Source organism: Cyphomyrmex costatus, unplaced genomic scaffold (assembly GCF_001594065.2).
Source record: "Cyphomyrmex costatus isolate MS0001 unplaced genomic scaffold, Ccosl1.0 scaffold75, whole genome shotgun sequence".
Lineage (NCBI taxonomy): Eukaryota > Metazoa > Arthropoda > Insecta > Hymenoptera > Formicidae > Cyphomyrmex > Cyphomyrmex costatus.
Genome location: NW_017280322.1, coordinates 389,963 through 404,298, shown reverse-complemented (window position 1 = coordinate 404,298; position 14,336 = coordinate 389,963). Strand labels below are relative to the sequence as shown.

General features: G+C 30.4%; 2 protein-coding genes across 2 annotated transcripts; one reads left to right on the top strand and one right to left on the bottom strand.

Annotated features, from left to right (window-relative positions):
• Window positions 1-2,970: 2,970 nt before the first annotated feature.
• On the top strand, window positions 2,971-10,196 carry LOC108780836 (E3 ubiquitin-protein ligase Topors). The gene is made up of 14 exons (XM_018548653.1): window positions 2,971-3,131; window positions 3,219-3,349; window positions 3,461-3,682; window positions 3,909-4,095; window positions 4,186-4,598; window positions 4,687-4,833; window positions 5,016-5,267; window positions 5,345-5,476; window positions 7,043-7,458; window positions 7,576-7,803; window positions 7,919-8,190; window positions 8,269-8,472; window positions 8,685-8,889; window positions 9,062-10,196. The coding sequence occupies exons 1-14, from the start codon at window positions 3,035-3,037 to the stop codon at window positions 10,194-10,196; spliced, it is 4,041 nt and encodes a 1,346-aa protein (XP_018404155.1). The 5' UTR covers window positions 2,971-3,034.
• A 1,981-nt stretch (window positions 10,197-12,177) lies between these two features.
• On the bottom strand, window positions 12,178-14,260 carry LOC108781020 (probable dimethyladenosine transferase). The gene is made up of 5 exons (XM_018548883.1): window positions 14,086-14,260; window positions 13,590-13,956; window positions 12,767-13,112; window positions 12,528-12,634; window positions 12,178-12,220 (listed from the first exon to the last, which is right to left on the bottom strand). Exons 1-5 carry the CDS (start codon window positions 14,141-14,143, stop codon window positions 12,178-12,180), a joined length of 921 nt encoding a protein of 306 aa, XP_018404385.1. The 5' UTR covers window positions 14,144-14,260.
• Between the last annotated feature and the right edge of the window lie 76 nt (window positions 14,261-14,336).

Here is a 14,336-nt window from a genome sequence, read left to right as displayed (position 1 = left end):
AAATACGAGAAGAATTCGTATAATTATTTACATAGAAATCACCATATTTAAACATATGTAATTTGTCACTTCCAATTAATGTACATAAGCATTGTAGCAAGCCTGAAACATAAATAACACATTTTTAATTAACAATTAGCAAAATCAATAAATTTATTAAATATATTAAAATGTAAAATTTGCAAGATACAAATCGTGCGAAGATACAAATTCATTCTCAGTACATACAACTTGTAAAATATATTACATTTACCGAGTGCATAACCTATCTAGATTTAGTATCAACATTTAAGTATTTAAATTATTTAAATAAGATAAAAGAACTTGAGAGATGGCGCTTTTTTTTAGAAATATACCTATAACAAAATATTTATACAGGAATACTAATGAAACATAACGAGTCGCGTACAAAAACGCATATGCAAAACGGTGATTGCTGTTTGTTACGTAATTCCCTAGCTAAAAAGAAAAAAACCTGCCAATCATCCAAACTGGTTAACAATCGTACTAATTCCTTTCATAATCTACAGTAGATATATTCCATAAAAAAAGGTAATACGTCGGCATTGACGTCAAACGTCGCCAAATTTGCAACAGTTTTCAAGAACAAATCTGGCACATCATACCTCGTAACGAGACCGCGAAAGATACACCAAAGTTGTAATTTCGACAACACCGTCGCGTCTTCCGCTATATAAATCAAGTCGTCGTGCAAAAGTTCCGTGTTTTCCTAGTACATATGATGATATTCGCGAAATTGTCACTTCATCGTCGCGGATGTTTTGACGTGCAGTACAGTGCAATATACACTCGCGTGCACCGCAGACTGCAAACGTATCAATCACAATCCACAGCAAACTTGTCCCCACGCGCACGGCGCAGGTCCACCAATCACGATATCGAGATTTTATGAACGTTTTACAAAGGCTGCGTTGAACATCACCCGAGTGCTCACTGCTCCCCTAGTTGCTGCGTTCGGAAATATCACTCGAGTACCTCCGTGTATCGTCTTATCCTTATTTAACATTAAATGAATAATAAGGATAAGACGATACACGGGGGTACTCGAGTGATATTTCCGAACGCAGCATTGGTCATATCGTAACATCGTAGGCGGCGTGAGACTTTAAATTGATAGGCCCCTTCTACATAAGTCATTACCAAAGTTTTAAGTCATAAGAAATTGATCAATCACAATCGAATGTGAGAGGTCAATTTCTTATTATTTCAATTTCTTATGATTTAATACTTAAAACTTAAGTAATAGCTTATTGTAGAAGGCCCATGACACATCGGATTGGCTGTTGCAACAAATTTGTGACCTGCGACGCCTAGATACGACCAAAGCCCATTCTACATTGGTCGTATCGTAGACGTCGCAGGTCACAAATTTGTTGCAACAGCCAATCCGATGTGTCAATTAAAGTCTCACGATGCTACGATACGACCAATGTAGAATGGGCTTTAAGCAGTAGCAAATCCACAACGTTGATTTCCTTACTGCTTACGTTTTACTGCCTTAAGTTTTTTGTGTGCCACCGGATTCGCTCAACTCCGTTAAGAAAAGAGGATTGAAATCAATCGAAACTAATCCGTTTACACCCAAGAAATTTCACTTCACTTCGAAGTGAATCGGGATTGGACGGCTGGGTTGTAAACTAGTAGCGTTTTCCAGTGGGAAAACTGGTGCAGCACTAATGTAGGATTCACACTGCGTCCGACATCCGACGTACGACGTCCGATATCCAATAGGAGAGCTTGATTTCTTGATATATAGCTAACAATATTTTGTAACAAGCTCTGCTATTGGATATCGTACCGTCGTCCGTCGGATGTCGTATGCAGTGTGAATCCTACATAACGCCATACTACCGTCGTACGACGACTCTGCAACCAATCAGGAAACAAAATTTTGCTTCGTATCGATGATACGATTTTTCTGATTGGTTGCAGAGTCGTCGAAAATCAGATGCAGTATATCCAGCATTACTGCTTTAAGTTTTTTTTTGTGTGCCAGGCCCTTAGTTTTAGCTTTAAGCCCTAAACACAATGCGAGGGAATAGCGATAGCGATAAGTTTCAACTTATCAGAAATCGAATACACTGGAATACGCATTTTTGATAGGTTGAAGGCCTACCCTTAGGCTGGAGTCACATTGAACGGTAATTACAGTGGAACGGAATAGTGAAACCAATCAGAACTCTACAATCATTCCGCTGCTTTACTTTCTGCGATTGTGATTGGTCTCGCTGTTCCGTTCCGCTGTAATTACCGCTCAATGTGACTCCAGCCTTAGGGCGGGTTCACACCTTGACGGAAAAACGGAAAGCGGAAAAGCAGTAGCCAATCAGGTAGTCGACTTTCTGTTAGTTTTGTACTATTTACTACCAACGCGAGTTCTGATCGGTTAACTGCTCTTCCGCTTTCCGCTTTTCCGTCAAGGTTTGCAAACCCATGCAGCGGAATAGCGTAACGCGGAACGAGAGCAGAACCAATAACGAGCATTCCGTGTTTCTAGAGAATCTCGTGATTGGTTCTACTCTCGTTCCGCGTTACGCTATTCCGCTGCATGGGTTTGCACCCTTATTGTTTGCCAAATGTTAAACAAGGATGACATGACACCCAGGGAGCACTCGCGTGGGAATCTGAACACGCCGCTAGCCGCTTGAACTCGCCCATTGTGTTTAGTTGCATCGTATTAACCAATCAAAATTCGAGTGTTGGTAAACAGGTGTTGCAACTTCTGATGCTGTCAAACTCCATTTAAATTTTAACGTATACACAACACACCGTACCATATTACTGTATGTATACATACATACATATGTGTACAGCACGGCGTAGCGGGCATAGTGCTGCATACCGTGTTAAATCGGCATGTACAGTATCGGCACGGTAGCGAGTAAACAAGCTGCCTTTATTTAAATGTTCGAAAAAAAGTTCAAATACTATATTATATTTTGAATATTATAAAATATAGAATTTATCAATTTTTTGTCAATTTATTTTCTATAATCAAATAATTTATACGACTATGTATTCACCATTATCGCCTCAAGCTAGCCTTAGTTCAGAATTAAGGCAAATTATAAATGAAAGAAATATGTTGAGCATGCGGAGCCGTATGAAGGGTATAATTTTTTAATACATTTTTTTAATACATATATTCATTAACTGTTATCACTTAAGCCAAAGTTTTACATCATAATTTTTTCCAGTTCTACAAGCTTTAAATGAAGATAATGAAAAATGTACAGAGGAAAAGGAAAAAATTCTGAGATCACAAGCCATTCGAGAAATACTCACTACAGAAGTTACGTATTTACAACAATTGGAAATCTTAGCAGAAGTATATATATTTTCTATTAGTACACTTGATATAAATTTTATATATATATATATATATATGTATGTATGTGTACAATATATATATATATATATATAACATATGTTTCTTCAGTTTTTTATACAGCCTATTCTCGAGAGAAAATTGTTGGATCATCCATTACTTGTCACTTTAGCTAAAAACATAAAGACTTTATATAATGTGAGTGGTGAACTAGTGGCAGGATTAAAACATAATCCTGATAACATAGCTGGAGTGTTTTACAAACTTGCACCATTTTTTAAGTTATATTCCATTTATGCTTATGATTATACACAAGTACTAAATTTACTACAGGTAATTATAAAGTACTATGAAAAAATTATTAAAATTTAATTGCATTTGTATGATTCTTAAAAAATCAGCGTAATTTGTATTTTATAGATATTTTGTATGGTATATGAATATTTGTTCAAAAATACATGTGTGTGCATATTTTTATTAATTATCAAAAACTACTTTTGTTAAAATATATACAAAAAGATGTGAATGTTAAAATTTATCTGCAAAATTATCTTTCTAGATAAGTGAAGAGAATGATTCTGTCTTCAAAAAATTTATTTGTGATCAAGAAACAAGACCAGAAGTAGGCAGAAAATTGTCTTCATTGTTAATTACACCAGTACAAAGAGTACCGAGGTATCAGTTACTTGTTAAACAAGTATTACAACATACTCCTTACAGACACAGAGAATATAGATATTTACAGGGTAATTGATATGGTTAAGACTCACCAAAAAACTCATATATGTATTCAAATGTATTTTTTTAACATAATTTTAACTTGATTCTAATTGTAGCATGTCTGGTTGAAATTGAAAAATCTGCGAAACATATAAATACTTTAATCGCACAAAATGAAGAAACACAAAAATTATTAAATCTTCAAAAGTGCATTGTTACTTCCATTAACCTTGTCAAGCCTGGTAGAATGTTAATCAAACAAGGATCATTGATGCGTGTTTCAAGACGAGGCAATTCAGCTTATAGGCGATATTTTGTTCTTTTAAATGACACTCTTTTGTATTGTAAAGGTGAACCAGAGACATCACTGAACGTATCTTGCGTTCTACCATTAAACAAGTGCAGTTTAACTTGCGTTCTGAGCAAAAAATTGTTTCGTATAACATGCTTGCATGAAACATTCTTACTGTACTCGGAAAAAGCGGATAGTGCCGAATGGATACAATCGATACAAAGTGCTATTAAAAAAGTATTTGTTACATTATTAAAAATGTAGATATCTTGGTACTCTTTCAGCTTTTCCTTATATAATATATTTTATACTATTTTGCTTTCAGTACACTGAATGTAGACAAACTTTAAGAAAAGAAAGTAGCTCGAGAAAGCCACTTAGGCACAAAAATATTAATGAATTTGATGAGTTTGAGTCAGATGGTATATCAAAAAAATCTATTAAAAGAAAAAGATGTATAAAAGATGAACAGGTAGGTATAAATATATTATTACATACATTTTTTATATGTAGGTTGCTAGTATTAATTTTTGAGATGTTAATATGTACAAAGTGCCAATTGATTTAAAGATATAATAGATTGCATTACAGGTAGATTGTCTTCAGAGATACAATAATAAATTAACACATTGATTTTTCTATATTATACGTTAGATATCATTGGACACCTCCAGCATAATATACTTTAAAAAGGATAATGAAATGGATGAGGATATTCAAAACAGTAATACTATTTGTTTATCTTTTTCTACCAAAAGATTTAAACAAAATGAGTATTCCAAACCTGGGCATACTTCTCCCCAAGTAAAAAATACAAAGCTGAAATTGTGTAAAAATAAAAATAAAAAACGACCTATATCTACACATAGATACTTAAAAAAGTCAAGTCACTGCAATTATAATGAGGTGAATAGAAATGCATTTTATGTAATTATATTTATAAAATGTATTTATCAAAATATAATATTTGGCCTTTTCCTTAGACTCTTCCAATGACAACAACGATAAATGGACCAAGTTTATGTTCGATCATATCGAATGACGAAGAACACACATCTCCATTCCAAATGATGAGTGATTTCTTCAAATTTATCGGTACAACAATAAAAGACTTTTTCACATTCAGATAATCCATAAATTATAAGAAAATGTATGTAAAAAAAAAGATAAATTATGTCATAATTCATAAAATTGTAAATGATTGAATGTGCTTTTTTTATAGCTGCAAACTTTTTAAAGACTATTAAATATATGTAACTAAACGTCTATATAAAATAACTGCGCTCTCTCTAATTTTATTCTTTACTCACAAAATAACACTTAATATACAAAAAGAGATATCTTACATGAGAGTATCGTCGCCGTTTTCCTGCGAGTACAATCCAATTGAAAAGTTCATTTTATAGCTTATAAAAGGAAATATATCTCCCTAGATTGAGACAAAATGCACGCGTGCGCAGTAGCGTCAGCTCATCGAGTGGTAAAGCTTTTTCTTCGACCCTGGGAACATTGCGTTATACGATTCTTACGGCTGTCGCAGTTTCACAGACTTCTATAGAAGTCTGTGCGTAGTTTCGTAGGAATCTATCATAGAAAACTATTGGAGGTTACTGTAAGAACGTACATACTTGTTCGTGCAGATCAGTGCAGATATAGGCAGACATCACGGTGAAAACGGAGTAACTCGACATTTGCGAATTTTTACGTACATACAGCTTTACAATATCGCATACCTAATACCGGAAACGAAAGCAGGTAATAAAGGAAATAGAAGGGTGGAGAGCAACGCTCATACAGAAAAAAAGACACTGACGTGAAGAAACGCATCGCCAACCAGTAGATTCATCTCAACGCACTTCTCTATGACAACTAAGAAGTATATTCCTTGCGTGTAATTATCCATAATGCAAGTATCCGAAATGCAAGTATCCTAATGATTGTTCTAGATGATTTATCTAATCGAACATTCAGCACTCTCTATACCAAATTAAAGTTATTTTTCGTTTCATTACTATAAAATGAGCAAATTTGTGACGCACAATCGTATGCACTGAGCATGACAAAACTCTGTAAGTGTCAATTTCAAAACTCTTTTTTTATTTCACTAGCAATATAATACGAAAAAATGTTGTAATATAACGAGATACATGCTGACTCATATAGATTGATTAAAGATTTGTGAAAGAAAATCTTATAGAATCTTTTATACACTATATGTTAGTTTCAACTGTTACATATTAAGTTGAAAATAGATTTTATTCATCAATTTTATTTATTAATTTTTTAAAAATAATTAGATTTTACCAATACCTATCGCGTTCATTAAGTCATTAATTATTTAAAATATTATACATATCATAATTTACATTGATAATATATTTTATGTTTTTACAATTTGTTAATATTCTAATCATCTTTTGTATCATCTTTTCTAATCATCTTTTATACTCGTAATTTTACTCAATATCATACTTTATATTAGTAATTAGTATATGTGATTTATTTGTCAGAATGATGTTGTGTGTGTATGTGTGTGTATGTGTGTAAAAATATCTTTCAATATTAATTCAAATCCTACACCTATTCTAATTTTGAATAAAAAAATTGCTGTTGTATATTTATATGTGTGTATCTTTTTATTTTATAGAAATTTCTTCACGAATGGACGTTTATAATAGTAGATAGCAATGGAAGGTCCACTAGAAATAAAGAACCCCAGTGCAGATGTGGAAGAACCTATAAAATCTGAAATTCTTGTACAAAATTCTGATAATAACGAACGAAACGATGCAACCTCTCCACCTCCAAATTGTAGCATTTGCTTGGGAAAGTTAGTTAATACATCTTTTACAGACAGTTGTCTGCATCAATTTTGTTTTACTTGCTTACTTCAATGGTCCAAAATTAAGACGGAATGTCCTTTATGCAAACAAACATTCAAATCAATTATACACAATGTAAGATCAGAAGAAGATTATGATCAATATCACGTACCCCGTGAATTGGCATCGCAAATTCCTCAGTCACAAGTAAATGCTAGTTTGGATGTTAACTTTGATGTCGATTGGGCTGCTGCTCCTCGTCGATTTGTTTACAGGTATAATTTTTTTGTATAATACAAATATGTTTTATACATCAGAAGAATAAATGTATTATGTATACAGTTACACTTACAATTTACACATTTATAAAATAATTTTATGCAATGGTTCAGAACAACGATGACTGGCAATCGTCGACATGGAGTGTTATTGAATCCAGAACAGGTTACAAGACGTGAACAATTACCTAGTATGGCACCTCAAGTGCCTAGAGAAGAACGTAGACGTAGACGTGCTAATCCTACAGATTATCGTCGTACAGTTTATAGGCATGGTATATGGGCTACTTCATTACCTGACATATTTGGACGTTTCCGCGAATGTAGTGCTGATTATTATAGGTAAGTATATTTCTTAATATTTTTAAATTTTTATTATTTATTCTAAAACTCGTATTCAATATTTATAAACGTCTTTATTCATAATATTTAAATTTGTTTGTCAATTGTATTTCAGAAGACAACCACAAGAATTAGATCGTCTTATACCATGGTTAAATAGAGAGTTGCAAGTTTTACTTAATAATGAACCGACCCATGTCGCTTATGTGTTGAGTGTAATAATGGAAACCTTAACTCAACATGATATTAGAAGTCCAGAATTTCGAAATATCGTTCGGCCCTTTTTCGCTATACATACAGATCATTTTGCACACGAATTGTTAAATTTTGCCCAAACCAACTTTGATTTAGTGGGATATGATCAATCTGTTACTTATTTGCCACGTGGTTTGTAATTATTTTTATACAGATTATATAATTGCAAAAAATATCAAGGTACATAATTTATTATTATGCCTATTATAGGTTTATCGAATGAGTATGCAACTCGTATTGAATCACCTACATCCAGTAGCAGTAGCAGTAGCACTACCAGTACCAGTAGCAGTAGCAGTAGCAGTAGTAATCTTACTTTAGACAACTCTGATGTACGAATACTTACTGAAGCAATCGATTTGAGAATAAACGCTGAAATGCCGAATACCTTACCACATCCTATTAGCATGCCAGGTAAGAAATAAATAAATGATGAACTGTATCCTGTGTTACATTTGTAATGTGTGCGTATAGTAGTGTAAATAAAAAATTTGCATTATTTACTACTTCATCGAATCTTTTCCATACATATATTATAATTATATATATATGTATATATATATATGTAATTAATAATAATAAATAATGTATATATACATATACAAGTGCACATATAATCATTTTAGGTCCTAGTGCAGGACAGATGTTTCGCAGAGTAGAAACATCTAATGTTGTACCAGAACTGTTAATCGTTTCATCTGAATCAGATGGCGATTGTGAAATAGTTGGTTATGTAAAACCACGTCATGAAAGAACACCAGAAATTGTAGAGTTACTTTCTTCCGACTCTGAGCATGTGTGTGTTCCTCATACATTGAATGGAAATATGCAGTAAGTTATAAAAAGACCATATCTCATAATGCGTTCAATTTTTTAATCATTTAAACATTGAGATATTGTGATAAAATTTCTTTAAAAAATTACTTATATGTATCATTAACATAAGTGTAATTGTAATATTCAGTGTTTTAAATATTTATCATCACACATATTTTATTACTAGATCGACTACAAGAAGAACACATTTGGAAAATATATCATTACCGAGTACGTCTTATGTTACAAAAGGATCGTCTGAGTCGTCTGGGTCAAGTACTGATGTTTTATCTGACAGTGATACTAATTCGATACAAAGTAGACGAAATCGTTCGAAGAAATCAGGGAAAAAAACGCAAAAGTATAAAAGATCAGATGGGACAGGATGCCGGAATAAATCATCTAAGAAAAAGAAAATGTCCAATTTTAGTGATTCTAGCTCATCTGAAAACGTATTAAAGAAATGTAATGAAAAACGATTGAGAAAGCCAAGATATAGAGTACAAGCTAAAGGTACAGGACGAATAAAACTTATTAAAAGAGAAGAAAGCTATTCAGATGAGGATTCATCTAGCAGTGACAGTAGTAGTACAGAGACTGATAACAAAACGAAAATCAAGAAGTGTTGCAGAGAATATAAATCGAAAAGAGATTGTTTCTCTTGTGTAAAAAACGATCATACAGCGAAAAGTGGAAAAGCAACGAGAAGTAAAGAGAAAACTGTCAATCTTGAAAAGTTGAAGTCTAAGAATAAAAATCTGAATTGTGACGAAAACAGACAATCTAGATCTAGAAGTAATAGTATATCTTCTAGCGCTTCTGAACGAGATAAAAGATCAAACCATAAGCACCGAGAATGTCGAAATACGAACGAGTTTGGAAGTCAAGACGATAGTGCCTCAATAAATAAAGATATGTCAAGAAGTGAATATAAGTCTAAATCAAAAAGGAAAATGTGTTATTCTTCAGATTCGCAAGATGATTGTTTAAGATCTTGTAGCCAGTGTAGCGATTATTCCAATAAATCCTATTCGCATTGGAAAAAATCAAAACATAAAGAAAAATATAAAGATAAACACTATAGATCCAGTAGCAGAATATTTAATTTATCGCAGTCTAACGCAGGCACGATTTTAACGATGTCTATGTCATCATCGAAAAATAACATGTATCCGACGAAACATTCCGATCGTAACGGTTCCGATTGTAAAGTAAAACGTAAATCACACAAAGAGTCTAAGTATAGAAAATCCGAAAATGAAAAAAAATCAAGACCAAAGAAAAAAAAGCGACGTCTTCAATCTTCTTCCACTTCGGAATAATATCACATACAATTTTTGTTTTAGTTAATATTATAAAATAAATTTTAATTTAAAAAAAAAGAAATAATATTCAAATTTTTTTATAAAATATACGTAAATAGTAAGTTAATCAAATTAATTTCATATTATGTAATTTGTATCATTCACTTTATAGACATACTGCGTTCCCCATCATGATGCTAAAATCATTTTATGACTGTTATTTGTTGTAGGATATACTCATTTATTATATATATAAAATTTCAACAATATTTTAAAATATAAGAGTAGGATTATTCTTTTCCTTATAAATTAAATGTTTATATTTCATTTTATTGTATTTACTTGTGGCGCGAATATATTTCCATCTATATTAATAAAGGTAAAATAACTATTGTCTTGGTCTCTATTTTTTATTATAAAATATGTATATATTAAAATAAATTTGTATTGCACATTGCAAATTTCAACAAGAATATTGTTTTACCATAACTTCTCTAATACAAAAATTCTTGCTATAATACCACGCTACCTTTTCATGGGAATATAACATTGCGCATAGCAATATATATGTATATATATATATGCAGAATATATACTTGTATATTGTGTATATGTGTGTATTGCGTGTATATCATTATAATTAATTGATAAAAGAACAATTTGTGCATTTTGGAATATTGTAATGATCTATATGGAGTCCTAAAGAGTGTAAATATATATATGTACTTAGTAAAAATTATTTTAATTAAAATTTGCATCTTATACATATTTTATATATATATGTATGTATGTGTGTGTATTATATATATATATAAAATATGTATGATGGGGATGAAGAATTTACATCAGTAAAACTAGAAATATTATATGTTAAAAATAATTCCTTTCGTATATATATATGTATGTGCATGAAAGATTATAAAGATTATTTTATATATAAATTAAAGCTATGCATGAATATCTTGTATAATTGCGTAATAATCATTACATTTTGTATAATGATAAAATGTTTCATCATTGAAATATCGTTTTTAAAATGAATGAGCTAAAATGTGATGTTTTAGAAACACACAATCTTGTTTTATAATATAGAGATGTAACTGAAAAGATAAAAAATGTGAAACTATAATAAAATAAAAATATCAATGTGTGTAAAAATTATTGCAAATTTGTATTATACAAACACATAGGTATACAGATTTTTTATAATTATTATTATAATACATAAACTAGATAATAATTACATATATCAACATAAAAAATAGAAGAGCACGAATATGGCATGGCACTGATCATGTCAGGTTCGATCTTGGTAAGAACTAAAATATTATACTTGTGCATCTTCTTCAAAAAAGGCCAGCAATCTCCTGAGAGTATCCCTATCCTCAGAAACATTTCTCGAAAAATTTGCCATTCAAAGTCAACGTTAAAACTATATTTCATATGTTTATGACAATTGAATTATGTTATATATATATTATATAGTATATATTATGTATTTGTAAGAAAAACAAAAAGGAATATAAAATTATTACTAAATGTAACTCATATATTTTTCATCTATCATGCAAAGAGAGAATAATATAGTTTTTAATTATACTAAGAATCAATATTTCGTGGAATGAATCTAAAACTCTAATTTTTTAAACAAAATACTTCAAGTATGTTTGCTGATATAAGTTATAATTTTAAGATGTGTGCCAATAATACAAACTTTATAGCTAATATTTTTTCAAATATTCGAAAAATAAAATCTAAGCAACGTGAAAAGTTTTTCATGTGCACAACATTTTTTTTTGTCTATTTCCCTAAAACATTATGTAAGAATTATCTTATGTAAGAATGAGGAAAATTTTAATTTTAAAATAAATGTTTCTTAAAGATAGAACAATTTATTTTCTTCACAAAGCATATTTATTTTATATATTTATAAAAATATTATTCATAAAAATCTTTACTTTGTATATAAATATAATAGTATGTATCCTAACATATAAATTTACGTAAAATGCACACCTTCGGCGTTGAATGCGTGTAACAGGCTGAAAAAGAATAAATTTCCTTTAATTTTAGTGTTTTAATATTTATAAAGTGTATATAAATGATTACATAAAGTATAACTAAACATATATAAACTAAATATTATGTTTATATATTTAGTGTGTGTGTGTGTGTCTGAGCACATATATAAACATAAAAAGAATTAATATTAGAAATAAATTTTAGATTTAAACGTTGAACAAGTGCATCTGCTAAAGTTGATATATATATATACATATAAAGTTGATATAATGTACACTTGTACATTATATTAAATGCTATATTAATAGTATCAACTTATTTTTATACCTCATAAAGTCATCTATGTCCATAGTTCTAGCTCGTTTATTCTTAGCATCTGCTTTTTCTAATACATGGTTTATCAATTGCTTGATATCAAAATTATCCGGTATAATCTATAAATAGTGCCAATTAATACGATGTATGTTATTAGCAAACATTTTAATGTAAAAAAAAACATTTTTTATCGATATTTCCAAATTTTGATAGTATCACATAATGTGTCTTATTTATAACATGTCAATTACCTTATTATTCATACTAGAATGAATTTTATAATTTTTCTCTAACATAGTGACAACTGTGGTTTGTTTGAAAGCTGCAGATAGCGTTTTATTTTTTCTTACGAAAGCAATTCGTGTCAGACCATCCCATTCCTGATAATTAATTGGAGGTGGTGGATTTCTTGGTTCAATTCTCACTACATTCGATTCTATTTTAGGTGGAGGTCTAAAATTATTCTTTCCAACTTTCATCAACATGTCTACTCGTGCCAATAATTGCGTATTAATACTTAAGCGACAATATAATTTGTCACCAGGTTTAGCTACCAAGCGTTCTGCAAATTCTCTTTGAAACATAAGTACAGCACATCTGTAAAAAGAAATCAAGTATATATTAACATATATTATATATAACTTCACTTTCTTTTGTATTACTTGCGTATTACAATTTTGCTAAACTCACTTAAAATTATCACAATTTACTTCTAACTATATGATTAAAAATTTCTTATCTTCTTAGAATATAATCAAGTATCTATCTATGAAAAGTAGGGTGAAATATATATATATATATATGTCTGTGTGTGTGTGTGTATATTAAAATGATACAAGTTATAAATGATAAAAGTTATAAATAATAAAAGAAAATGATTCTTAATCAACAGATTTGATCTAGATTTTTATCTCATATTTATCTCAATTTTATAAGTAAAAAATTGAACAATAGACTATTATATAACTAAATTACAAACATATAACTAAAAGAGCACAAGATAAATAGTAATTCACACTTACATTTAATTTATAATATTTACAAAATCTACACCAAAATATTATTTATAATTACCTGAAAAGTGGTCTGTGTGAAAGTAACTTAAATACTAATGGTGATGATATCTGATACGGGATGTTAGCAACACACAAATCAAAAAATGGTAAATCTGATTTTAATACATCTCCATATACTATTTGTAATCTTGATTGGTGTACAGTTCCTTGAACACGCTTTTGTAATTCTGCTATCATTCTTGGATCAATTTCGCAAGCTATTACTTTCTTTGCCTTCTCAAGCATTTTTACAGTCATATTGCCTGTACCAGGACCAATCTCCAATACAACATCAGTTGGTCTAAGAGCAGCTTTTTCAACCATGCTTTGAATAATTAAAGGATTTTTCAATATATGTTGACCTTTATCCTTATTAAATAAAATTCCTACAAGAAACAAATATATTTCTTACAATTGTTCATTGCATGATATAAAAATTAGTCTTTGTGTTAATTTATAAGTACGTATAAAATATTTTTACAAATATATATATATATGTATATATATATAAATACCTTGCCTCGCAACTTCCGTGTGGACACGAGAAGTAATTTGCGTGCGCACTTTTGGCATTATGTTTTTTATTAGAAATTAATTTATTTAGTAATCACCACACGTATCCAATAGTACCACATGGGTAAAGGTATAGAATACCCCGCTCCTCTCTAATTTTGATAAAAATATACTCAATCGATGCGTTTTTGCATAAAACGAAAGAATCTGGCAGAAAAAAGTGTCACTCTGCCCTACGAACCGAGATATTAAG